Here is a 27,395-nt window from a genome sequence, read left to right as displayed (position 1 = left end):
AAAAGTCGAGGGGTCTGAATCCTTTCCAAATGCACTGTGTGTGTGTGTGTGTGTGTGTGTGTTTGGCAGATTGTGTGTGTGTGGTAAAGCAAAAGGATGTGTGTGTGTGGTAGAGGAAAAGGATGTGTGTGGAAAGGGGAGGGGGTGGGAGGAGAGGAGCACTGACTGACAGTTTGAAAATAAGTGTCCTAATCTGTCATTCTGCTTCAGTATTGGAAGGTGACTGTCGTTGTGATTCTCTTTCTCTCTATGTCTCTTTCTCTCTCCTCTCTAGATAAGTTATTTGGGAAGCGGCTGCTGCAGGCTGGGCGGTACATAATGTCTCATAAATCCTGGATGAAGACCGTGCCCACTGAGAACTGTGACATCCTCATGACTTTCTCAGGTGTCTCTTTGTTTTTGTTTACCTACATGTTTGCATGGCCATCCAGGACTTTGAAAAGCAGAAGTACGCAGAAGTCATTTTTCATGTTGGTCTCTGTGGCCTGACTTTATGAATGGTGATAATGAAATAGAAACATTAGCCATCCCAGTACATAGATATGCTGTGCTACTCTTCTCAGTCATTACTGGAACATAATGCTCATTAGACAATCACTCCAGGCTAGTGTGTAGTAATGATACTAATATGGGTTATTTACTCTTTTGAGATAATGATGCTACCTCTGAGTTTAATTAAAAACAGTGTTTCTGTGTTGGTTTATGTGGAACAATTTCACAGTAAAACTGTTGTTAATATCTTGAAGGTTGGAATTTTCATTTAAACTGTTATTATGATGTAACCAAATAATTGTATTTTTTTAAACATGCATGTACTGTATGTGTTTCATCTCCATTCTATTTCTTCCCTGTGACAGACCAGACAGATGACCACACGTTGCTATGGCTACTGAACCACCTGCGTCTGGGCATTCCGGAACTCAACATCCAGATCCGACATCACAAACGCACCCGCGTCCATGCCTTCTTCGTTACGGCAACCTATGAGAAGTAAGAGGGGGGGGCATGGCCAGCTAATGTACAGTATAGACAATGACATTGCGTGCTGCAGTATGAATTAATTGTCATTATTATTGTTAGCATCTAAATGGATCCGGGGATAGAGGGTAGTTACCGAGGCTTTAGTAAACCTGTTTGAATTAGTGTCTTGAATGATCACAAATAGAACATTTCCTACATCAACAGCAGAAGGTTAGTTAGTTAGTGTATTAGCAATACTAGTGTGGCCTCCCGTTGCTGTATTAAAACCACTGCTAAGAGATCTGCACAATTTTGGTAACTATCCCCAAATTCCCTGGGTTTCCAGAAATCCTGGTTGGAGGATTCCCAGATTACCTCCTTCATTTCTCATTATTCCAGGAATGTTCCAACCAGGATTTCTGGAAAACCAGGGAATTTGGGGAAAGTTACAGAAATTACATTGTAGAATGTTGGAAGGACTTACATTCTACAATAGCTTCAACTCTTTCTAAACACTGTACTGTACATGATACTATTATGCTGTATCTTACCTCTCTGGGTAAATACCAGGGGATTTAGAGATGACTCTGGGTAAATACTCAACAACCAAAGTAAGAGCGCAGCGGGCATTAGCCACACTACCCCACAATGCAGTTCACTCTGTGTTAGAGGATGACTGCTGTGCTGACTGATCTGTTTTCAAGGGCTCTTGACTATCCTATCCCGAGAGTTTTAAGGGTGGCTTTCACCTCTTAACAAGTGAACGGAGTAGAGAGAAAGAGAGAGAGCTTTCTGTAAGTGTGTCAGTGTGCGTTACTCAAGGCAGATGGCTGTACCAGCATGTGTGCGCACACAATCTCACATACACAGTCACACATACTTGCACACTCGTTCTCAGGTGTATTGGATTACCTAAATTAACGCGATAGAAAAGCTAATGTATGTAATCTCATTTACTGCTGCTGAAACGATTCAAACTTGTGTTGAACCATGAAAGTGATATGGAAATGCTAAAAGTCGTGAGATAGAAGGTTAAAAGAAAATTATACACGTTCACTTATTTATTTATTTATTTCACCTTTATTTAACCAGGTTGGCCAGTTGAGAACAAGTTCTCATTTACAACTGCGACCTGGCCAAGATGAAGCAAAGCAGTGCGACATAACCAACAACACAGAGTTACACATGGGATAAACCAACGTACAGTCAAAAACACAATAGAAAAATCTATGTGCAGTGTGTGCAAATGTCGTAAGGTTAGGGAGTAAGGGGTAGGGTAAGCGTAGGGTAAGGCCATAAATAGGCCATAGTGGTGAAATAATTACAATTTAGCATTAACACTGGAGTGCAGATGATGATGATGATGATGATGATGATGATGATGATGATGATGTGCAAGTAGAGATACTGGGGTGCAAAAAAGCAACAAAAAAATAACGATATGGGGATGAGGTAGTTAGGTGTGCTATTTACCTATGGGCTGTGTACAGGTACAGTGATCGGTAAGCTGCTCTGGCAGCTGGCTTAAAGTTAGTGAGGGAGATATAAGTCTCCAGCTTCAGTGATTTTTGCAATTCGTTCCAGTCATTGGCAGCAGAGAACTAGAAGGAAAGGCAGACAAAGGAGGTGTTGGCTTTGGGGATGACCAGTGAAATATACCTGCTGGAGCACGTGCTATGGGTGGGTGTTGTTATGGAGACCAGTGAGCTGAGATAAGGCAGGGCTTTACCTAGCAAAGACTTATAGATGACCTGGAGCCAGTGGGTTTGGCGACGAATATGTAGCGAGGGCCAGCCAACGAGAGCATACAGGTCGCAGTGGTGGGTAGTATATGGGGCTTCGGTGACAAAACGGATGGCACTGTGATAAACTACATCCAATTTGCTGAGTGTAGTGCTTAGGGGCTATTTTGTATGATATCGCCGAAGTCCAGGATCGGTAGGATAGTCAGTTTTACGAGGGTATGTTTGGCAACATGAGTGAAGGAGGCTTTGTTTGCGAAATAGGAAGCCGATTCTAGATTTAATTTTGGATTGGAGATGCTTAATGTGAGTCTGGAAGGAGAGTTTACAGTCTAACCAGACACCTAGGTATTTGTAGTTGTCCACATATTCTAAGTCAGAACCGTCCAGAGTAGTGATGCTAGGCGGGCGGGCAGGTGTGGGCAGCAATCGGTTGAAGAGCATGCATTTAGTTTTACTAGCATTTAAGAGCAGTTGGAGGCCACGGAAGGACTGTTGTATGTCATTGAAGCTCGTTTGGAGGTTTGTTAACACAGTGTCCAAGGAAGGGCCAGATGTATACAGAATGGCGTCTTCTGAGTAGAGGTGGATCAGAGAATCACCAGCAGCAAGAGCGATATCATTGATAAATACAGAGAAAATAGTCAGCCCGAGAACCCTGTGGCACCCCATAGACTGTCAGAGGTCCAGACAACAGGCCCTCCGATTTGACACACTGAACTCTATCTGAGAAGTAGTTGGTGAACCAGGCGAGTCAGTCATTTGAGAAACCAAGTCTATTGAGTCTGCCAATAAGAATGCGGCGATTGACAGAGTCGAAAGACTTGGCCAGGTCGATGAAGACTGCTGCACAGTACTGTCTTTTGGTGACTGAGGAGCACCCATGACCAGTTCTGAAACCAGATTGCATAGTGGAGAAGGTATGGTGGGATTCGAAATGGTCAGTGATCTGTCAACTTGGCTTTCGAAGACTTTAGAAAGGCAGGGCAGGATGGATATAGGCCTGTAACAGTTTCGGTCTAGAGTGTCTGACCGCGGCAACTTTCCAATCTTTAGGGATCTCAGACGATACAAAAGAGAGGTTGAACAAGCTGGTAATAGGGGTTGCAACCATTTCGGTGGATAATTTTAGAAAGAGAGGGTCCAAATTGTCTAGCCCAGCTGATTTGTAGGGATGCAGATTTTGCAGCTCTTTCAGAACATCAGCTATCTGGATTTGAGTGAAGAAGAAGCGGGGAGGGGGCTTGGGCAAGCTGCTGCGGGGGGTGCAGAGCTGTTGGCCGGGGTAGGGGTAGCCAGGTGGAAAGCATGGCCAGCCATAGAAAAATGCTTATTGAAATTCTTGCTTATCGTACTTATCTTCTAGCAGATGGCAACATTCATCAATTCATTCACTCTTCTCTAGGTCTGAGTTGGCTGTTTTTTCCCGCAAGCAGGGCAGAATTTTTCATTACTGGTGATGTATTATTTTCTAAATTAGCACAGAGCAAGCTGCATAGAGTACAACTGGCTAGGCTAGCCCTCTCAGCCGTATTAGACTGGGTTATTTATCCCAGGTTAGCAGTCGCCAATGACAACGGGACACTACACGCAGGTAATGACTTCTTGAATTGAAAGGAAAATAAGGCTATAAACTTTTAATCCAATAGAAGCTTGGTTGCTTGGACGTGTTCAGTCACGACCCCTCGTAAAGAGTGTTGGCAGTAGCAGGATACCTCTCTAAAACATACTGGCTTCATCTGGATAAGAAATTGTGGATTTGAGTAAATGCAGTCTGTGTTACCCTATAAATAGATATAATCCTTCTTAGATCGTTGATCGGTTTCAGTCATTGTTGAGTTCAGTACTATGGACTATATTGTAAAGCAGTTTCATTCATGACCCGAGAGGGCCATAACAGTGTGATAGATGTGTGCTGGTAACTGGCAGCTAATAGGAGTGTGGCCTCACTCAGGTGTGTGTGTGTGTGTGTGTAGCTGTGTGAGTTGGGCTTATCATTCTGCAGAGAGAACAGAGCACAACTGCATAGAGTCAGCCTCTAGAGAGAGGAGGATAGGAATGGAGGAGGAGAGGCGAAGTAGAACCTAGAATACATACTGTTGTCATTCGAGAATGCTGTCATTCAGAGTTTACTCCGGCTTTCCTTTGCTGCTCTGTTCAGTGTTATTTGGTCCCTCCATGTGCATCTATCATGGGATGTGCATATGGAATTCTTATCAGATGTGTGGCATGTCAGGACAGGTCTTATTCACATTAGACCATGTATTCCAATCTTTGTGTGTATGTTCTTGTTTTTATTGCATGTGGGTGTGCGTGTGTGTGTGTGCGTGTCCTAACACCTGTCTGTTTGCTTGTCTGTCACTCTGTGCCACTCTGTTGGTTTGTGAGTGTGCGTTTCTCCATCCCAACTCTGCTCCAGCCTTGTGGGCCCGTGGAAGCCTGTGTGTGTTTCCCTAACTCTCTCCCTCTTACTCTCTCTCTCTCCCTGTCTCTCAGTCTGTTGCGTGGGGCAGAGGAGATGGGTCTGAGAAAAACAGTGAAGCCAGAGTTTGGGGGAGGAACACGCAGCTTCTCCTGTGAAGAAGACTACATCTATGAGAACATTGAGAGTGAACTATGCTTCTTCACATCACAGGTCAACACACACACACACACACACACACACACACACACACACACACACACACACACACACACACACACACACACACGTGATAAATAACCTTGTCTGAGAACCTGAAGATTTGATTCTGTCTGACCAGTCGGTCCCTATCTCTCCTCAGGAGAGGCAAAGCATCATCAAGTACTGGCTCGACAATCTACGTGCCAAGAATGGAGAGGTGCTTCACAACATACAGTTCCTGGAGGGACAGCCAATCAGTGAGCAGCATTTGTTGTTTGTTTTGCCTTTGTTAGTCACTGTGAAGTAAATAATGTTGTTTAACTTGTTTATACCCAGCACTGTGTTAATCCCAATACCATACTGTATACTGTAAACAGGTGTGTGTGCGTGCATGTGTGTGCGTGCTCCTGAATGCTTCTATGTGTACCACTTTGTACTCTGTGTGTTGGAAAATAAGAATTAATGTTTGTATGCGTGTTCCACCAGTCCCAGAGCTAAGTGTGCGGGGCGTGATCCAGAAGGTGTTTCCGCTCCATGAGCAGAGGATCCTCAGTCAGCTGATGAAGTCCTGGGTGCAGGCCGTGTGTGAAAAACAGCCACTAGGTCAGTACCAGTGGAGGATGCTGAGGGGAGAACGGCTCATAAAAAAGGCTGGAATGGAGTGAATGGAATGGCATTAAACACATGGAAACCATGTGTTTGATGTATTTGGTACCATTCCACTTTTTCTGCTCCAGCCATTACCACAAGCCCGTTCTCCCCAGTTAACACTCTCACACACACACAGAACTGTTTGTGTACTTTTCCTCCGTCTTGGTAGACGAGTGTTTGCTGGAAGTGAATTGTTAGTGCAGTCAGGCTGTGCTGGGTGAATCTTTCATGATGTACAGTTGAAGTCGGAAGTTTACATACACTTAGGTTGGAGTCATTAAAACTTGTTTTTCAACCACTCCGCAATTTTTTTGTTAACAAACTATAGCTCAGCAAGTCGGTTAGGACACCTACTTTGTGCATGACACAAGTAATTTTTTCCAACAATTGTTTACAGACGGATTATTTCACTTATAATTCACTGTATCACAATTCCAGTTGGTCAGAAGTTTACATACACTAAGTTGACTGTGTCTTTAAACAGCTTGGAAAATTCCAGAAAATTATGTCATGGCTTTAGTCAATTGGAGGTGTACCTGTGGATTTATTTCAAGGCCTACCTTCAATCTCAGTGCCTCTTTGGTTGACATCATGGGAAAATCTAAAGAAATCAGCCAAGACCTCAGAAAAATAATTGTAGACCTCCACAGGTCTGGTTCATCCTTGGGAGCAATTTCCAAACGCCTGAAGGTACCACGTTTATTTGTACAAACAATAGTATGCAACTATTAACACCATGGGACCACGCAGCCGCCATACTGCTCAGGAAGGAGACGCGTTCTGTCCCCTAGAGATGAACGTACTTTGGTGCGAAAAGTGCAAATCAATCCCAGAACAACAGCAAAGGACCTTGTGAAGATGCTGGAGGAAACAGGTACTAAAGTATCTATATCCACAGTAAAACGAGTCATATATCAACATAACCTGAAAGGCCGCTCAGCAAGGAAGAAGCCACTGCTCCAAAACCGCCATAAAAAAGCCAGACTACAGTTTGCAACTGCACATGGGGACAAAGATCGTACTTTTTGGAGAAACGTCCTCTGGTCTGATGAAACAAAAATAGAACTGTTTGGCCATAATGACCATCGTTATGTTTGGAGGTTAAAGGGTGAGGCTTGCAAGCCGAAGAACACCATCCCAACCGTGAAGCACGGGGGTAGCAGCATCATGTTGTGGGGGAAAAGGAAAATTGGATGCACATGAAGGGACCAAATATGTGGATATATTGAAGCAACATTCAAGACATCAGTCAGGAAGTTAAAGCTTGGTCACAAATGGGTCTTCCAAATGGGCAATGACCCCAAGCATACTTCCAAAGTTGTGGCAAAATGGCTTAAGGACAACAAAGTCAAGGTATTGGAGTGGCCATCACAAAGCCCTGACCTCAACCCTATAGAAAATTTGTGGGCAGAACTGAAAAAGCATGTGCGAGCAAGGAGGCCTATAAACCTTACTCAGTTACACCAGCTATGTCAGGAATGGGCTAAAATTCACCCAACTTATTGTGGGAAGCTTGTGGAAGGCTACCTGAAATGTTTGACCCAAGTTAAACCATTTTAAGGCAGTGCTACCAAATACTAATTGAGTGTATGTAAACTTCTGACCCACTGGGAATGTGATGAAAGAAATAAAAGCTGATAAATAATTAGTTCAACTATTATTCTGACATTTCACATTCTTAAAATAAAGTGGTGATCCTAACTGACCTAAGACAAGGATTTTTTGCTTTGATTAAATGTCAGGAATTGTGAGAAACTGAGTTTAAATGTATTTGGCTAAGGTGTATGTAAACTTCTGACTTCAACTGTATATGTGGTTCATGTGACCTTAAACCTAAGGTCAACCGAGGCCAAAACTCACCAGAAAAAGTTTATTCACTCACAGAATTGTATGTTGAATTGAACTATAAATGTTTCATTGCTAACTGTCTCTCTCCCTCGGTCCCTCTGTGGTGTATCTAGATGACATTCATGATTACTTTGGGGTGAAGATAGCCATGTACTTTGCCTGGCTGGGGTTCTACACCACATCTATGCTGTATCCAGCTGTCATAGGCTTTGTGCTCTGGATTCTGACGGAGTCTGATCAGGTGACGTTCACACTGGGCCTTATCAAGTGCCTTTAAGTGCCTCTAGCATCCTGTACACGGGGTGTACTTGTATATCAAGCTGCCTCACTACAGAAACAGGAGATACATTGCCTTCAGAAAGTATCCACACCCCTTGACTTTTTTCCACATTTTGTTGTGTTACAGCCTGATTTAAAATGGATTTACACAATACGATTTTCCATTGCCTTGTAAAGAAGGGGACTTATTAATAGATGGGTATACAAAAAACAGAAGACATTGAATATCCCTTTCAGCATGGTAAAGTTATTAATTGCAATTAGGAAGGTGTATCAATACAGAGACAACAAGGATACAGGCATCCTTCCTAACTCAGTTGCCGGAGAGGAGGCCAGTGGCGTTCACCTCGAGGCCAATGGTGACTTTAAAATAGTTACAGAGTTTAATGGCTGTGACGGGAGAAAACTGAGGATGAATCAACAACATTGTAGTTACTCCACAATACCAACCTAATTGACAGAAATAAAAGAAGGAAGCCTGTACAGAATAAAAATTATCCAAAACATGCATCCTGTTTGCAACAAGGCACTCACGTAATAATGGCAAAAAAAATTGTAAAGCAATTACATTTTTGTCCTTAATACAAAGTGTTATGTTTGGGGCAGATACAACACATTACTGAATACCATTCTCCATATTTTCAAGCATAGTGGTGGTTGTATCATGTTATGGATATTGTTGTAATCATTAAGGACTGGGGAGTTTTTAGTATAAAAAATAAATGGAATGAGGCTAAGGCAAAATCCTAGAGGAAAACCTGGTTCATTCTGCTTTCCACCCGTCTCTGGGAGAATAATTCACATTTCAGCAGGAAAATAACCTAAAACAAAAGACCAAATCGACACTGAAATTGCTTACCAACAAGACAGTAAATGTTCTGGATTGGCCAAGTTACAGTTTTGACTTAAACCTACTTCAAAATCTACGACAAAACCTGAAAATGGTGGTCTAGCAATGATCAACAAACAATTTGACAGAGCTTGAATAATTTTGAAAATAACAATTGGCAAATGTTGTACAATCCAGGTGTGGAAAACTCTTCAAGACTCACCCAGAAAGACTCGCAGCTGTAATCACTGCCAAAGGTGCTTCTACAAAGTATTGAGGTGTGACTACATACCGTATGTAAATGAGATATTGCTGTATTTATTTTTCAATAAATGTGCACACAAAAAATCTAACGTTTTCAGCAGGGGTTGGAACAAAAATAATTTTTCAATTGTTTCGATCTGAACAGAACCATTATTTTGGGGGGTTTTGTTCCACTGTTCCGACAGGCAAAATAAAGTCCTGAACCGGTTCGACTCCCAAAAAGTACAATTTTATATTGTTCCTTTCTGTTCCTTTTTTAACCTGTGAAATCAACAGGTTTTTACATTTAGCTCATTAAATTACTTCAATCCGTGCGGAGAGCGCAGGCAAGCTAGTTGTTTACATTCGTGGTGGACAGACAAGTGTAGCCTATGCTGCAATATGCAACTTAAATTTTGTGGGTGGGGAGAGAGTGAAAGAGGATTGAGTAGGTGGCTTGAATCGCTGGGCATGTTGTTATGTCATGCATTATATGAATTATACCTAGGAGTGGCTTCTATGGAGGAACCTTGAAATGTCCTTTGAGCTAGCTAGCTTACAAGCTTGAGCTAGCTAGCTTGTGTGTGCAGAGCAGCACAATAATTAAAAACACGTCTTACCTTTTAGTTAGACAGGCCTTAATTAATCCAATGTGATAAATAGACCTATGGTATCCTAGCACTGAAAAAGTTTATCCATTCTTCTCTACTAATTAAAAATCTCTCTCCTTATCTTCTGAATCAAGCTTGTAACATCAGTACAGTAGCCTATGCTTCGGGAGGGGGAGGAGCAGGTAGCCTAAACACGCAGAGGCAAAGATTTTCAGCTTGCAGGCAGACACTTATCAAGGCACAAGGCAAGACCCAGATGCAGACGGTTGGAGTCTTAACATGTTTATTAATCCAAAGGAGTAGGCAAGAGAATGGTCGTGGACAGGCAAAAGGTCAAAACCAGATCAGAGTCCAGGAGGTACAGAGTGGCAGATAGGCTAGTGGTCAAGGCAGGCAGAATGGTCAGGCAGGCGGTTACAAAGTCCAGAAACAGTCAAGGGTCAAAACCGGGAGGACTAGAAAAAGGAGAATGCAAAAAGCAGGAGAACGGGAAAACTGCTGGTTGACTTGGAAACATACAAGACAAACTGGCACAGAGAGACCGGAAACACAGGGATATATGCACTGGGGAAAATCAGCGACACCTGGAGGGGGTGGAGGCAATCACAAGGACAGGTGAAACAGATCAGGGCGTGACACACTGGTATATGTTTCTGAGTGACAGAGTGAGGGCTTTGTATAGGTGCTTTGTTGTATTTTGTTGTGGGACTAGAAAAAAATGTCTGAAACATAAAACAATGTTATTAACCAGTTCCCGTGCTTTAAAAGTAACGGTTCTGTTCCCGGAACAGTATGGATTACTTTAGTTTCAGGTTACGTTTCTGTTACTGGAAAATTGCGTTCTTTTACGTTTTTCTGTTCTGTTTCCTGAACCGGTTCCAACCCCTGGTTTTCACTTTGTCATTATGGAGTATTGCGTGTATAATCCATTTTCAATTCAGGCTGTAACACAACAAAATATGGTAGTCTAGGGGTATAAATAACTTCTGAAGGCACTATAAGATTCTGCCCCTATGGGCAGTTCTGGCTCAGACAAGCCTTACTTGTCCAAGGCTTACTTACCACTTACTTTTCAAGTGTACTGTCTGGACACAGATGTTAATTGTGATACACTCATCTGCTGTCTAACAGACTTATGCCGTTCTCTAACGATGCCTTTTCAATGGAATCACAGAGTGAGATATCGAACTGTTGACACTTGAAAAAGTAGGAAGTATTTCAAAGTAACCTCAGATATGATGATCCCATTTCTTTCTAAGACGTTTTCCTTTTCCTCCAGTCCTCCTTTAGTTTTTACACAGGTGTTAGAGGTTACATGTTTCCTATTTAAAGATTCACCTGTGTATTCTCTGTGTGTTCTCTCAGACAAGTCGGGATATCTGCTGTGTAGTGTTTGCTCTGTTCAACGTGGTGTGGGCCACGCTGTTCCTGGAGAGGTGGAAGAGGAGGGGGGCGGAGCTAGCCTATAAGTGGGGTACGCTGGATACCCCTAACGAGTCCCTAGAGGAACCACGGACACAGTTTATGGTGAGGAGGACATGAGAACATTTCAAATCAAATAACATTTTATTTTTCACATGTGCCGAATACAACAGGTGTAGACCGTACAGTGAAATGCTTACTTATAAGCCCTTAACCAACAATGCTTTAAGAAGATTTAAGAAAACTAAGTGTTAAGTAAGAAATAGAAAATAAAAGTAACAAATAATTAAATGGCAGCAGTCAAATAACAATAGCGAGGCTATATACAGGGGGTACCGGTATAGAGTCAATGTGCGGGGGCACCGGTTAGTCGAGGTAATTGAGGTAATATGTACATGTAGGTAGAGTTAAAGTGACGAATCATAGACAATAACAGAGAGTGGTAGCAGCGTAAAAGACGGGTCTGGGCAGGCCTTTGATTAGTTGTTCAGGAGTCTTATGGCTTGGGGGTAGAAGCTGTTGAGAAGCCTTTTGGACCTAGATTTGGCTCTCCGGTACCGCTTGCCGTGCGGTAGCAGAGAGAACAGTCTATGACTAGGGTGGCTGGAGTCTTTGAATTTTTAGGGCCTTCCTTTGACACCTGGTATAGAGGTCCTGGATGGCAGGAAGCTTGGCCCCAGTGATGTACTGGGCCGTATGCACTACCCTTTGTAGTGCCTTGCGTTTGGAGGCCGAGCAGTTGCCATACCAGGCAGTGATGCAACCATGCTCTCGATGGTGCAGCAGTAGAACCTTTTGAGGATCTGAGGACCCATGCCAAATCTTTTCAGTCTCCTGAAGGGGAATAGGTTTTGTCGTGCCCTCTTGATGACTGTCTTGGTGTGTTTGGACCATGTTAGTTTGCTGGTGATGTGGACACCAAGGAACTTGAAGCTCTTAACCTGCTCTACTACAGCCCCGTCAATAAGGATGGAGGCGTGCTTGGTCCTCCTTTTCCTGAAGTCAACAATTATCTTCTTTGTCTTGATCATGTTGAGGGAGGGGTTGTTGTCCTGGCACCACACGGCGAGGTCTCTGACCCCCTCCCTATAGGCTGTCTCGTCGTTGCCAGTGATCAGGCCTACCACTGTTGTGTCATCGGCAAACTTAATGATGGTGTTGGAGTCGTGCCTGGCCGTGCAGTCATGAGTGAACAGGGAGTACAGGAGGGTACTGAGCATGCACCCCTGTGGGGCCTCCATATTGAGGATCAGCGTGGCGGATGGGTTGTTACCTACCCTTGCAACCTGGTGCCGGCCCGTCAGGAAGTCCAGGATCCAGTTGCAGAGGGAGGTGTTTAGTCCCAGGGTCCTTAGCATAGTGATGAGCTTTGAGGGCACTATGTTGTTGAACGCTGAGCTATAGTCAATGAATAGCATTCTCACATAGGTGTTCCTCTTCTCCAGGTGGGAAAGGGCAGTGTGGAGTGCGATAGAAATTGCGCATGCTTGGAGTCTTTACTCACATCGGCTGCAAAGAGCCTGATCTCACAGTCGTCCGGAACAGCTGATGCTCTTATGCATGTTTCATTGCTACTTGACTCGAAGCGAGCATAGAAGTAATTTAGCTCGCCTGGTAGGCTCGTGTCACTGGGCAGCTCTCTGCTGTGCTTCTCTTTGTAGTTTTTAATAGTTTGCAAGCCCTGCCCCATCCGACGAGTGTTGGAGCCGGTGTAGAACGATTCGATCTTAGTCTTGTATTGACGCTTTGCCTGTTTGATGGTTCGTCGTAGGGCAGGATTTCTTATAAGCTTCCGGGTTATAAGCTTTAGGGGCTTCCGATTGGCTCAGCAGTCAGTCGGGTTCAAATCCAGGCTGCATCACATCTGGCCGTGGTTGGGAATCCCATAGAGCGGCGCACAGCGTCGTCCGGGTTTGGCCGGTGTGGGCCGTCATTATAAATGAGAATTTGTTCTTAACTGAATTGCCTAGTTAAATAAAAGTTAAATATATATATATTTTTAAATAGTCCCGCTACTTGAAAGCGGCAGCTCTACCCTTTCTTGCTTTTCTCTTCCGTCTCAGTTTCCCTCCACCTTTCTCCTCCTACCCTTTATCCTCTCTCTCACCCTTTCCCTCTTGCCCCATCCCCTCCATCTCCCCTCTCTCCCTCCATCTCCTCTCTCGCCCCCTCCCCCCTGCAGGGCGTAAAGCGGTGCAGTCCCATAACAGGCTGTGAGGAGTTATACTACTCTCCGTGGAGGAGGAGGATGTTCAGGTGGCTGGTCAGCCTGCCCATCTGTATCCTTTGTCTCTGCTTTGTCTTCCTGGCCATGCTCATCTGCTTCGAGCTGCAGGTATGTCAGTACTGCTCCTTCTGGCTGCTGCTGCTCTACCTACATAACTGCCTTCCTAGTGTCTAGGGAGCTTCCCCAAAATTCACAGGTTTTCCAGAAAACCTGGTTGGAGAATTGTGGATTTTGTGCTTATTCCTTCGTCATTCCTGGAAAGTTTCCAACTGGGATTTCTGGAAAACCTGGGAATTTTGAGAAAGTTAACGGAATTTAACAACCCTACAAAAAAAATTCCTTCAACCGTAGAAAGGATTTGAAGGGAAATATACCTGTGGAATTGATTGTGACGGGTCGCTGCAGTGAAATGTCAACACCCATGCGTTGTGCCAATAGAGTTAGCCCACTTGGTGGGAATTGTAACGTGGCTCATATTAGCGAGGATTGCAACAATATTAGGCAGCTGTTGTTGTCTCACAGGAGTTTGTGATGGGTATCAAGGAGGTACCTCGCTTGGCCAGGTTCATCCCTAAGATCATGCTGGCCATCACTGTGACCGCCTGTGACGAGGTGTACCGGAAGATAGCCTGCTGGCTCAACGACATGGGTGAGAACACGTAGGCAAATACACACACACACACACATGAACACATATGGCTGTGTTAGGGCTATTTTACCAAGAAGGAGAGTGATGTAGTCCTGCATCAGATGACCTGGCCTCCACAATACCCCGACCTCAACCAAATTGTGATGGTTTGGGATGAGTCGGACCGCAGAATGAAGGAAAGGCAGCCAACAAGTGCTCAGCATATGTGGGAATTCCTTAAAGACTGTTGGAAAAGCATAACAGGTGAAGCTGGTTGAGAGAATGCCACCAAGACTGTGCAAAGCTGTCATCAAGGCAAAGGGTGGCTACTTTGAATAATCTGAAATATATCAAATATATTTTTATTTTGACACTTTTTTTGGTTACTACATATGTGTTATTTCATAGTTTTGATGTCTTCACTATTGTTCTACAATGTAGAAAATTGTGAAAATAAAGACAAACCTGTGAATGAGTAGGAGTTCTAAAACTTTTGACCGGTAGTGCGTTTTTCAGGACCGTGTCTTTCAAAGATAATTCGTAAAAATAGAAATAACTTCACAGATCCTCATTGTAAAGGGTTTAAACACTGTTTCCCATGCTTGTTCAATGAAACATAAACAATGAATGAACGTGCACCTGTGGAATGGTCGTTAAGACACTAACAACTTAGACGGTAGGCAATTAAGGTCACAGTTATGAAAACTTCGGACACTAGAGGCCTTTCTACTGATTCACCAAAAGAAAGAAGCCCAGGGTCCCTGCTCATCTGCGTCAAAGTGCCTTAGGTATGCTGCAAGGAGGCATGAGGACTGCAGATGTGGCCAGGGCAATAAATAGCAATGTCCGTACTGTGAGACGTCTAAGACAGCGCTACAGGGAGACAGGACGGACAGCTGATCGTCCTCGCAGTGGCAGACCACGTGTAACAACACCTGCACAGGATTGGTACATCCGAACATCACACCTGCGGGACATGTACAGGATGGCAACAACAACTGAGTTACACCAGGAATGCACAATCCCTCCATCAGTGCTCAGACTGTCCGCAATAGGCTGAGAGAGGCTGGACTGAGGGCTTGTAGGCCTGTTGTAAGGCAGGTACTCACCAGACATCACCGGCAACAACGTCGCCTATTGGCACAAACTTTCGCTGCACCAGACTGGAATGGCAAAAAGTGCACTTTAATGACGATTCGCGGTTTTGTCTCTTCGGGGGTAATCGTCAGATTCATGTTTATCGTTGAAGGAATGAGCATTACACCGAGGTCTGTACTCTGGAGCGGGATCAATTTGGAGGTGGAGGGTCCATCATGGTCTGGGGCGGTGTGTCACAGCATCATTGGACTGAGCTTGTTGTCATTGCAGGCAATCTCAACGCTGTGCGTTACAGGGAAGACAACCTCCTCCCTCATGTGGTACCCTTCCTGCAAGCTCATCCTGACATGACCCTCCAGCATGACAATGCCACCAGCCATACGGCTCGTTCTGTGCGGGATTTCCTGCAAGACAGTGTTCTGCCAGTACTTAACGCAGCTGGTGGCCACACCAGATACTGACTGTTACTTTTGATTTTGAATCCCCCCCCTTTGATCATGGACACATTATTCCACTTATGTTAGTAACATGTCTGTGGAACTTGTTCAGTTTGTCTCAGTTGTTGAATCTTATGTTCATACAAATATTTACACATTTTAAGTTTGCTGAAAATAAACGCAGTTGACAGTGAGAGGATGATTATTTTTTTGCTGAGTTGATATATACACTGCTCAAAAAAATAAAGGGAACACTAAAATAACATATCCTAGATCTGAATGAATGAAATATTCTAATTAAATACTTTTTTCTTTACATAGTTGAATGTGCTGACAACAAAATCACACAAAAATTATCAATGGAAATCAAATTTATCAACCCATAGAGGTCTGGATTTGGAATCACACTCAAAATTAAAGTGGAAAACCACACTACAGGCTGATCCAACTGATGTAATGTCCTGAAAACAAGTAAAAATGAGGCTCAGTAGTGTGTGTGTGGCCTCCATGTGCCTGTATGACCTCCCTACAACGCCTGGGCATACTCCTGATGAGGTGGCGGATGGTCTCCTGAGGGATATCCTCCCAGACCTGGACTAAAGCATCCGCCAACTCCTGGACAGTCTGTGGTGCAACGTGGCCTTGGTGGATGGAGCGAGACTTGATGTCCCAGATGTGCTCAATGGGATTCAGGTCTGGGGAACGGGCGGGCCAGTCCATAGCATCAATGCTTTCCTCTTGCAGGAACTGCTGAAACACTCCAGCCACATGAGGTCTAGCATTGTCTTGCATTAGGAGGAACCCAGGGCCAACCACACCAGCATATGATCTCACAAGGGGTCTGAGGATCTCATCTCGGTACCTAATGGCAGTCATGCTACCTCTGGCGAACACATAGAGGGCTGTGCGGCCCCCCAAAGAAATGCCACCCCACACCATGACTGACCCACCGCCAAACCGGTCATGCTGGAGGATGTTGCAGGCAGCAGAACGTTCTCCACGGCGTCTCCAGACTCTGTCACGTCTGTCACATGTGCTCAGTGTGAACTTGCTTTCATCTGTGAAGAGCACAGGGCGCCAGTGGCGAATTTGCCAAACGTCCTGCACGGTGTTGGGCTGTAAGCACAACCCCCACATGTAGACGTCGGGCCCTCATACCACCCTCATGGAGTCTGTTTCTGACCGTTTGAGCAGACACATGCACATTTGTGGCCTGCTGGAGGTCATTTTGCAGGGCTCTGGCAGTGCTCCTCCTGCTCCTCCTTGCACAAAGGCGGAGGTAGCGGTCCTGCTGCTGGGTTGTTGCCCTCCTACGGCCTCCTCCACGTCTCCTGATGTACTGGCCTGTCTCCTGGTAGCGCCTCCATGCTCTGGACACTACGGTGACAGACACAGCAAACCTTCTTGCCCCAGCTCGCATTGATTTGCCATCCTGGATGAGCTGCATTACCTGAGCCACTTGTGTGGGTTGTAGACTCCGTCTCATGCTACCACTAGAGTGAAAGCACCGCCAGCATTCAAAAGTGACCACAACATCAGCCAGGAAGCATAGGAACTGAGAAGTGGTCTGTGGTCACCACCTGCAGAACCACTCCTTTATTGGGGGTGTCTTGCTAATTGCCTATAATTTCCACCTGTTGTCTATTCCATTTGCACAACAGCATGTGAAATTTATTGTCAATCAGTGTTGCTTCCAAAGTGGACAGTTTGATTTCACAGAAGTGTGATTGACTTGGAGTTACATTGTTGTTTAAGTGTTCCCTTTATTTTTTTGAGCAGTGTATTTTCTTTTTATTCAGGTGATGATGATTTTTTCTGTGAATGCTGACATTATATTTCTTCCCCCACAGAAAACTACAGACTCCAGAGTGCCTATGAGAAAAATCTCATCATCAAAATGGTTCTTGTGAGTGGTGTCATCTTCTTCCTTATTACATGGAAATTGGACTCACTTTTCACATGACAAATGATTGAAATACAGAATCCACACTTATACTTTCTCTCTAAAGTTTTTCAACTCGCATGTTTTGTTTCTTTATTTGCAGTTTCAGTTTGTAAATTCTTATCTCAGTCTTTTCTACATTGGATTCTACCTCAGAGACATGGAGCGTCTGAAAGAGGTAAAAGCCACTGAAATCCAACCATGTTTCCTCTCCTTCCAAAAGTTACCCAAACCATTTTCACCTCCCTGGTCTTCCTTCTTTAATCCCTCTACCTTCTTCACATGTTGCTCTCTCTCCATTCTGCCTATTTCTCCATCTGTCTCTGTGTGGTGTGGGTCTTTGGTGCTGGTCTTGTGGTGTGGTCCTAGATGTTACTGGTGTTCTCACTGGGCAAGAGTCTTCTCAGGCAGCTGAAGGACAATGTGCTGCCATATCTCTTTCCCAAGATCCAGCTACTGGTCTTCACCATCTGGGTCATCAGGGCCTCTTTTAGGTGGGGTCAGGGGTTAGTCATCTCGACATTACCTGCCCAGCACCCCACATTTTTTATGGGCCTAATCATAGAATTACAAATAGAATCCCTATTTAATTCAATATGATCTCTGTGGGCCTAGTTGTGAAGATTTGTCTTTAACTTTTAAAATGTATTTATTGTGGCATAAATGCAACCCATTATGATGTTTTCATATGATTGTCAATCACTCACTTCAAAGGGCTCCTTTACTAGGCTGTTCATCCACTCGCAACATATTTCCAGCCTCCAAACAGTGGTGAATGGAAAGAGACACCTGTTACACAAAACACCAAAAAGTGTAATAGCGATTGACATTAGGCCAGATTATATGTGGCCACTACTGTGATCGGCTCATGTTTTGCCAGGACGCCGTACCGAAGCACTTTACTTTCATCCGCGCTTATTTGTTTAGAGTTGTAGTCTGTACGTTTGTTGTGCTTGTCGTTTGTAGCATCTTTATGCATCGTTGGCATTGCATAGAAAGCGTTTATATGTTTAGGTGAATCTCTCGTGGAAAGATTATGCGTCTAAGAATCTGTCGGGACTGAATGGGATGCGTAATATAAGAGTAGCAGTAGTCCCAGTGTTTTGGGTTTTTCGATAAATCACGATTTCGCAGTTGTTAGTATCTTTCGAAATTCGGAAGAGGAGGGACATTTGGCCCGTAACTTGCGAAGAGAGAGGGTGGAGCTCATCGTTCTAGCATTTCTTGATCTCTTAACATGTATGGACCCAGAACTTAATGCTATGTTGATTTACAAAACACATAACACACAAAACCAATGCTTCCCACAGTTGTTTTTTGTTCTACCTGTTAATTGTGTATATGATGTCAATTTTGAGGCATTTGACATGTCTGTTAAGCAGTGTTATGTTATGGGTTTTATAGCGTCTGACTACCTGTGGATTTGGGCATTTGACCTATAAGGTTTGTGTCGTGAAAGTCATGTGCCTGGCACATCACTCTGTACTCTTTTCCGTCTGTCTTTCTTTCAGCCACTCTGTTATTACTGTCTTTGGGTGTTTCCTGTATATTCCCTGTGTTTTATTTCTGTAAGCCAAAAATGTCTGGGATATCTTTTCATACTGCACTTTCTGTTCGTGTTAAGGAACGTTATAAGCACTGAATGGGCCTTTGTGTAAACTGATGGACTGACTATGGGCTGTCTGTAAATGTGCTATCTGTGGTTTGTGCGTTGACTTGGTCATGGTTTGCAGTGAAAGGACACTGTGTCTGTGTCCTGGGTATTACCTCTGGGCCTGAGCACAATGCCCTGTAGTTATTCCTGCAGTAGTAGTTTTACATGTCATGGTTTTGCTGTTGCACATTTGACTAGGCTGCATACAGAGTAGTGTGTGTATCTACTGTATTTGAATGGGCGCGAACTGCTTGCGGTTTATATAGAGGATTGTTTTCAGTCCATCATATATAGTACCAAGTGAATATTATACACTGAGTATACCAAACATTAGGAACACCTTCCTAATATTGAGTTTTGCCCTCAGGACAGTCTCAATTCGTCAGGGCATGGACTCCACAAGGTGTTGAAAGCGTTCCACAGGGATGCTGGCCCTTGTTAACTCCCATGCTTCCCACAGTTGTTTCAAGTTGGTTGGATGTCATTAGGGTGGTGGACCATTCTTGATACACACAGGAAACTGTTGAGCATGAAAAACCCAGCAGCGGTGCAGTTCTTGACACAAACCGGTGCGCTTCGCACCTACTACCATATCCCATTGAAAGGCACTTAAATATTTTGCCCATTCCCCCTCTGAATGGCACACACACAATCTATGTCTAAATGGTTTCCTCCCCTTCATCTACACTTATTGAAGTGGATTTACAAGTGACATCAATAAGAGATCATAGCTTTCACCTGGATTCACCTGGTCAGTCTATGTCATGGACTGGTGTTCTTAATGTTTTGTATACGCAGTGTATTTCTGCAAAGGAATTCTATTTTTTACCATCTTATTTGTTTAGTGTGGTGCCTACCTACTTATGGGAAACTCCACCCATGGTATTCAAACCCAGTGACCGATCATGACAACTCTGACCTTTAAGCCTTGATCCTGTCAGATGCTGGCCACCCTTCTGATCACCCGGCAGTTTGTCCAGAACGTGAAAGAGGTGCTGCAGCCTTACCTGTACGAGCGCCATAAGCTGGGCGAGCTCACACTGCACGGCGTCTGGGACCTGCTCCTCTCAGCCCTGCTCAAGTACTGCCGGCTGGCCGCAGGAAAGGCCCAGGCTTCACCCACCGACCAGGCCGTACCGAGCCACGGCCTGAGGGGAACCAGATCCGGGGTGGGACAGCCTGGCCGCAGGTAATGCTGACACAACGGCTTAGATTCATTCATGAATAAGTTAAATTAGAGCTTTTTTTAGGGCATGTTTCTTTGACTATAGACAAGCCTATGTTTTGAATTGTTTGAGGATGTGTGACCTATTCACATTTACATACTTTAGTCTAATCAACACTATTGTAAGTGGAAGCCTAATCTTTCTGCTGTTCTATAGGGAGAAGAAGTGTCTGAACGGGGGATGTGGGGTGCCTGATGAGGAGGAAAGGGAGAGGGAGGAGGGAGACAGCGGGAGGTTCAGTGAGGGAGAGAACGAGGAGTTGATAGACTGTGGCCTGAAGCTGAAGAAGGTTAGCTTCATAGAGAAGGTGGACAGGAAGTCGTCTGGAGGGGGCTGCGTCCCTACAATAGAGGATAGTTTCCTGGAGGATGGCAGCCCCACCATGGTGGAGAAGGGGATGGACCCGGCCTTGGTGTTCGAGACGTATGATGATGCCGATGTCAATGAGATGAAGGACACGGGTGGTTTGGCCAATGAAAATGTGGCAGCTGCCCCACTGCCTTCTGGGCCAGAGAGCACGGTGAGGGTGCGTCATCACAGAATGCAGAGGAGTTTGGAGAGACTAGACTCTGAGACCAAGAGGAAGTCGTGGATCGACCCCCCAGAGGAGCAAGAGAGTACGATTCTGGCACAGGCTGAGATTGAGAGCTGCATGCAGACTTATGAGGTAGGACAACACACACACAAACACACATACATAGATACAGTTGAAGTTGGAGGTTTACATACACCTTAGCCAAATACATTTAAACTAAGTTCTTCACAATTCCTGACATTTAATCCTAGTAAAAATTCCCTGCTGGTGAATTATGGCCCATGCCTTCTGACAGAGCTGGTGTAACGTGAGTCAGGATTGTAGGCCTCCTTGCTCGCACACGCTTTTTCAGTTCTGCCCACAAATGTTCTATAGAATTGAGGTCAGGGGTTTGTGATGGCCACTCCAATACCTTGACTTTGTTGTCCTTAAGCCATTTTGCCACAACTTTGGAAGTATGCTTGAGGTCATTGTGCATTTGGAAGAACCATTTGCGACCAAGCTTTAACTTCCTGACTGATGTCTTGAGATGTTGCTTCAATATATCCACATAATTTCTCCTCCCTCGTGATGCCATCTATTTTGTGAAGTGCACCAGTCCCTCCTGCAGCAAAGCACCCCCACAACATGATGCTCTCCATAATAATCTCATCATGTAGGCTTTCCTACCCGCACTGTATCTAAGAGCTGTTGGCTAGAGCACAAATGCCAATACCAGAGTGGGCACATGCTATATAGTGCAACATTTTTATGAGAAAACCATCAGTAGAGTTGAAAATGCAATGGAAACCCATTTGACTTCAAAGGGTATTTTAAGTGCACTACATCATCACGCAAAGCCTTTTTTTGATAGAAACACATATTTGATTGAATCATATCTGGTGGGAAAATGGATATTATTTAATGCAAATTTTAGAATATGCACATTATAATCTATCACCAATTGGATGGAAACCTAGCTACTACTGGTGAAAACTTGGAGAAATGTTGGTTAAGTGGGTTAAAATCTTCCTACAAGTCAGAGGGTGCACAGGGGGCGTGTCAAAATGCTGTATGTCAGCACTTGAGCAAGTCTTTATTCATATAAAAATAAGATTTATTGAATTCTCCATGTGGTCTATATTAAAAGGCACTTAATTTAATATAACTGGCTGATATTTTTTTCATATTTTACCCCTTTTTTTCTCCCCAATTTCATGGTTTCCAATTGGTAGTTAGTCTTGTCTCATCGCTGCAACTCCCGTACGGACTCGGGAGAGGCGAAAGTCGAGAACAGTGATTTAAGTCCCCCCGAAAACAAAACACAACCCAACCAAGCCGCACTGCTTCTTAACACAATGCCCACTTAACCTGGAAGCCAGCCACACCAATGTGTCGGAGGAATCACCGTACACCTGGCGACCGTGTCAGCGTGCCATCCTTGGCCCACCACAGGACTCGCTAGAGCACGATGGGACAAGGACATCCCTGTCGGCCAAACCCTCCCCTAACCTGGATGACCCTGGGCCAATCGTGCACCGCCCCATGGGTCTCGCGGTTGCGGCCGGCTGCGACAGAGCCTGGACTCGAACCAGGATCTCTAGTGGCACAGCTAGCACTGCAATGCTGTGCCTTAAATCACTGCGCTATTTGGGAGACCCCTAATATAACTGGCTTTTAAAATGCAATATATTGGTGCACAATTTCGTATTAAAATATCAATGGGACGCAAAAGGCACTCTTTTCGTGGAACAACCCTACAGTGCAGATACAGTATGTATTACCACCAAGAAATGTAAATACATGGTGTCTGTGTCTTGAACTGAGAATCAGTAAGATATTACTTTAGGTCTTTTGACGTCACTGTGCGAGGCAAAGTTAGCCATGACTAGTTAACTTCCCATACACGTACAACTACATTTCTGTAACTTCTGGCCCTTACTGAAACAATAAAGATATTAAACACTGTGATAATCATCTATCCATGTCACAGTGCTGACAGTGTCTGTTGTGTATTTTGTCCCTTCCAGGACACCTTCCAGGACTACCAGGAGATGTTTGTCCAGTTTGGCTATGTGGTTCTCTTCTCCTCAGCCTTCCCCTTGGCGGCCATGTGTGCTCTCATTAACAACATCATAGAGATCCGCAGCGACGCCTTAAAGCTCTGTACCGGCCTGCAGAGGCCCTTTGGTCAGAGGGTGGAGAGCATCGGACAGTGGCAGGTAGAACAGTCTGTTCAAGCTCAGTACTTAATATAATGTCAAATTGAAAGAACTTACAAAAAAAAGTAGAAATGATACTAAGGGACAGTGGCAGGTAGGACTGAAGTACAGGTAGGACTGATGGACACTGGTAGGTAGGACTGAGGGACAGGTAGGACTGAGGGACAGTGGCAGGTAGGACTGAGGGACACTGGCAGGTAGGACTGAGGGACACTGGCAGGTAGGACTGAGGGACAGGACGGATAGGACTGAGGGACACTGGCAGATAGGACTGAGGGACACTGGCAGGTAGGACTGAGTGACAGGTAGGATTGAGGGACAGGATTGGTAGGACAGAGGGACACTGGCAGGTAGGACTGAGGGACAGGTAGGACTGAGGGACAGGATGGTAGGACTGAGGGACAATGACAAGTAGGACTAAGGGACAGTGACATATATGACTGAGGGACAGTGGCAGGTAGGACTGAGGGACGGACAGTGGAACGTAGGACTGAGCGACAGGTAGGACTGAGGGACGGCACATGTAAGACTGAGGGACAATGACAAGTAGGACAAGGACAGGTTGGACTTAGGGACAGTGACAGGTAGGAATAAAGGACAGTCCTAAGACCGGCAGTGGGAACGGGGGACTGGTTATGGAAAGCCACAGTGTTCACGGGCTTTTGCTGCAGCCCAGCACTAATATTTCATAAACAGAGCCCTGTCCTTTAGTATAAACCTAATCATGAATTTACCCTGTGTAAGCTTTGAAAGCATGTGTTATACTGCATGTAAATACAGTAAGCCTGTCTGTTGTGTGTGTGTGTGTCTCTCTCTCTCTCTCTCTCTCTCTCTGCAGACAGCAATGGAAGCCATGGGTCTAATCGCCATCATAGTCAACTGTTACCTGATTGGTCAGTGTGGTCAGCTGCAGCGACTCTTCCCCTGGCTCAGCCCTGAGATGGCCATCATCTCCATTGTCATCCTCGAAGTACAGACGCTACTACAGTAACACACCTGACATCAGCTAATGCCTAGGCTTTAGCTCAGTTGGCTGATTGGGTTTTTGAGTCTCACTCTGTTTCAGTGTTGGCAGGGTTTAAATAGGGATTTTATAGGAGGTAGACTAACACTCAGCACTGATCCAGAGTCAGATTTGATTGGCGTCTTCTAATAGTTGAGGGGAGGATATATGGCTGGTCAACTGATCTCAGAGCAGCTCAACCTCTCAATTTGACAGCAGCCCAGCAGGCCTTATAGACTTGTCTCTTTAAAAGTCACCTCGGTGAGCTGTGGTCATAGTAGCATCTTCCAAGACACATTTCAAACGTTTATTATGACCTGCAGCTGCACCAATGCGTTTTGTCATCAAGCCGTCCTCAGTGTGCAGTATACTAGCAGGCTTTCAGATGAGATTAAAATTAAGTCAATATAATAAATATGACAAATAGTTTGGAGACTGCTGGGCATGTCATTTGCAATTTCATATGAGCTTCCTCCTTTATTTAAATATTTCGTAAGTAAAGATGTCAAAGTTGTTTTACATCCCAGAGAAGGGATTTTCATTAGAACGGTATCTACCATGTTGAAGCTAGTCTTGCTCACTAGTCAGCAGCAGGTGTGTCTTAAGCCCCTATGAAAGCTTAGAAACAGGCAATACTATTTTGAAGCTAGCCACAGCTACCTCGATGAAATGTATCCTTCTCTGAGGCAGCTTTCAGCTATTCAACTAAGTGCCCATAGCAGTAAAAATGTGTAAGTGTGAAATAAGGCAGATCATTCCTGGCTACTTCTGTGGTTGTGGACAGGGCAGGTGGGTGGTGAGTGATGTGAACCCTACTCCTAGCCAGAGACTGTACGTACCTGTAAGAAAGCTCAAGTGTTACATTATCTCTGGACATCTCCACCACTCTGTCACACTCCCGGTGGTGAGGTATAAAGGGGAGGGAGTGGGGTGGACAGGATAGGACAGTCTCAACATGCTAAATAAACACAACACAGCACTGCAGCCAGTAAACAGCTCACAGGTAAACAGCTCTCTGGCTTGGGCCTGCTAACTGAAAATGCCTGACCAGCCTGGTTTTTTAAATGTTATAACGTTCTCTCTTGCTCGCTCTCTCTCAGCACTTTGCCATCCTGCTGAAGTACATCATTCACGTAGCGATCCCAGATATCCCCAGCTGGGTAGGAGAGAAGATAGCAAAACTGGAGTACCAACGCAGGGAGGCCTTTAAGGTAAATTGTCCATGCCTGAATCACATTGGTGTTATGAGGAGTTCATTGTATCAATCAATCAATAATCAATCAAATTGATTTAGAAAGCCATTTTTTATATCACCAGTCGTCACAAAGTGACCCAGTAACTCAAAGTGATACAGTAACCCGGCCTAGAGCTCAAAGAGCAAGCAGAGGCACATTGGGTAGGAAAACTCCCCAGAAAAGAAACCATCCTCTTCTGGCTGTACCTGGTAGAGGTGAAGAGTGAATAGATAGTTTCTCGGTTCAGAGTGTGCACAGTATTGTCAGACTTTGATTGTATGAGTTGTTGTAATGGTTGATTCTCTCCCTACAGAGGCACGAGCGGCAAGCACAGCAACACTATCAACAGCTACAGAGGAGGAAGAGAGAGGAGGAGGAGAGGCAGAGGCAGGCGGAGTATCAGGCTCGCAGGGAAAGGGAGAGAGATGAGGGGAAGGACTCCTCCGGGGGAGACCACCACCACGACAAGAGCCATAGGGGGAAGTCCCGCACTGGGGGGGGTGGAGGGGGGGACAAGCCCAAGAGGCCCAGCTCCCTCTTGGCCAACAACAACGTGATGAAGCTCAAACAAATCATCCCCTTACAGAACAAGTTCTCCTCAAGCAGCGCGCGCTCCCCTCAGTCTCCCACTGGAAACGAACCCAAGCTCCCCGGGTTCCTTAGCTTCAAGTTCCTCAAGTCGCCCGAGAATAAGAAGGAAGCGGCGGCGATTGCTGCTGCAGTAGCGGCAGCCACGGCAACGAATGCCACGATGTCTGCGACCGTCCCAAGTGGTAACCAGGAGTGGTCTCAGTCGCCAAGCAAGTCATTCAACCCGGGGAAACTGTTTAACTTTGGCAAGTCGGAGGGGGGAGAGAGGTCCCAGGTGTCTGACAAACAGCCCACCAAGTCTGACCTGAATGGGGTGACGGGCGAGAGCCGTTCACCTGGAGGGGACGTAGGGGAGAACGAACACCACACAGACTCCCCGGACCGTAAAGTCTAGTCTCTCTTTGGAAAGAGATAATAAACTGCTGTGAGAACTTAACTTGATATATCTACTACAAGGAAAAAATAAGTGGGGTGAAAAGGCCAAGCCTCTCCATGCTGTCTGAGGTTGTGTATGTAGACACTGCCTAGAGGCTGTGAGGGGAATGGGCTGATGGTGATGGTGATGAAAACATAACCCGTGCGCGCTTAGAGACACACACATACCTCACTTTTGTCTGCAATACATATAGACATGCATGAGCTGTGTTTCTAAAACTTTTTTTGGGGGAAAAAGGGAGAGCAGTTTATCTTGATTTATTCTCATCTGAAAATGTAAATCATCTTGGTGGCCATCTTGCCACTGAAACATAATAGCCTGGTTTTGGGGAGAGAAGGAAAAACATTTATCAAAGGCATAATGAGACCTTTCGTAGCATCCACAAAATGGTCGCCTGATCTCATACAAATGTTGAACTATGAAGGCCTATCAGCTTTTCTACTTAAACGAATCGGCTTTGCTAGCCGTGCAATATCAATCAGTGTTTAAAATTTGAGCAGTACTGCAAAACACGTGAAGTTCATTCTCATCAGCCTCATCTCCCATTTAAAGACATACATGAAGTGCCATGAGCTTTATTTACAAAGCAAAAAGAACCACCCGAGCTTAGTATATACCTCCCAAGAAAACAACAGGAATATCTGAAGTGTATGTCTGACAGTGAGAGTGGATGTTGTGAAAGGCCGAGATGAAAGTCGTTTGATAAAAGACAACCAACACATACTGTCTCGTATCAGTATGTGTTCTAGGGAGAGAATGACAGTTGTTTTGACTGATGCCTGCCCAGGAAACTGAGAGTCCGATGAAGGAAGACGCCACAGGATGTTGACATGGATGTGTGTGTAGACTAGACAGTATACAGTATGCGCTATGGAGAGTTTGGGTTACTGTAGTCTACTGTGTGCCATTCTAATATCTCCCCATTCAAGCCGGTAGAGAGACACATTATAGACAGTATACTAATCATGGCACTC

General features: G+C 44.8%; 1 protein-coding gene across 1 annotated transcript in view; it reads left to right on the top strand.

The window, feature by feature from the left end:
* Positions 1-26,379, top strand: part of LOC139407703 (anoctamin-8-like) — a 51,835-nt gene extending 25,456 nt beyond the window's left edge. Inside the window, exons 2-18 of the mRNA XM_071151553.1 lie at positions 275-385; positions 858-990; positions 5,199-5,337; positions 5,486-5,582; positions 5,812-5,928; positions 7,938-8,065; positions 11,152-11,313; positions 13,391-13,543; positions 13,958-14,084; positions 17,449-17,504; positions 17,644-17,718; positions 20,136-20,383; positions 20,577-21,087; positions 22,965-23,156; positions 23,995-24,126; positions 25,260-25,370; positions 25,708-26,379. Of these exons, the coding sequence (XP_071007654.1) occupies positions 275-385; positions 858-990; positions 5,199-5,337; positions 5,486-5,582; positions 5,812-5,928; positions 7,938-8,065; positions 11,152-11,313; positions 13,391-13,543; positions 13,958-14,084; positions 17,449-17,504; positions 17,644-17,718; positions 20,136-20,383; positions 20,577-21,087; positions 22,965-23,156; positions 23,995-24,126; positions 25,260-25,370; positions 25,708-26,379 (3,164 nt within the window). The remainder of the gene's footprint in view (positions 1-274; positions 386-857; positions 991-5,198; positions 5,338-5,485; positions 5,583-5,811; positions 5,929-7,937; positions 8,066-11,151; positions 11,314-13,390; positions 13,544-13,957; positions 14,085-17,448; positions 17,505-17,643; positions 17,719-20,135; positions 20,384-20,576; positions 21,088-22,964; positions 23,157-23,994; positions 24,127-25,259; positions 25,371-25,707) is intronic.
* The last annotated feature ends 1,016 nt before the right edge of the window (positions 26,380-27,395 follow it).

Source organism: Oncorhynchus clarkii, chromosome 4 (assembly GCF_045791955.1).
Source record: "Oncorhynchus clarkii lewisi isolate Uvic-CL-2024 chromosome 4, UVic_Ocla_1.0, whole genome shotgun sequence".
NCBI classification, from domain to species: Eukaryota; Metazoa; Chordata; class Actinopteri; order Salmoniformes; family Salmonidae; genus Oncorhynchus; species Oncorhynchus clarkii.
Note: the sequence above shows the minus strand (reverse complement) of the source record. Positions and strands in the feature narration are given on the sequence as shown.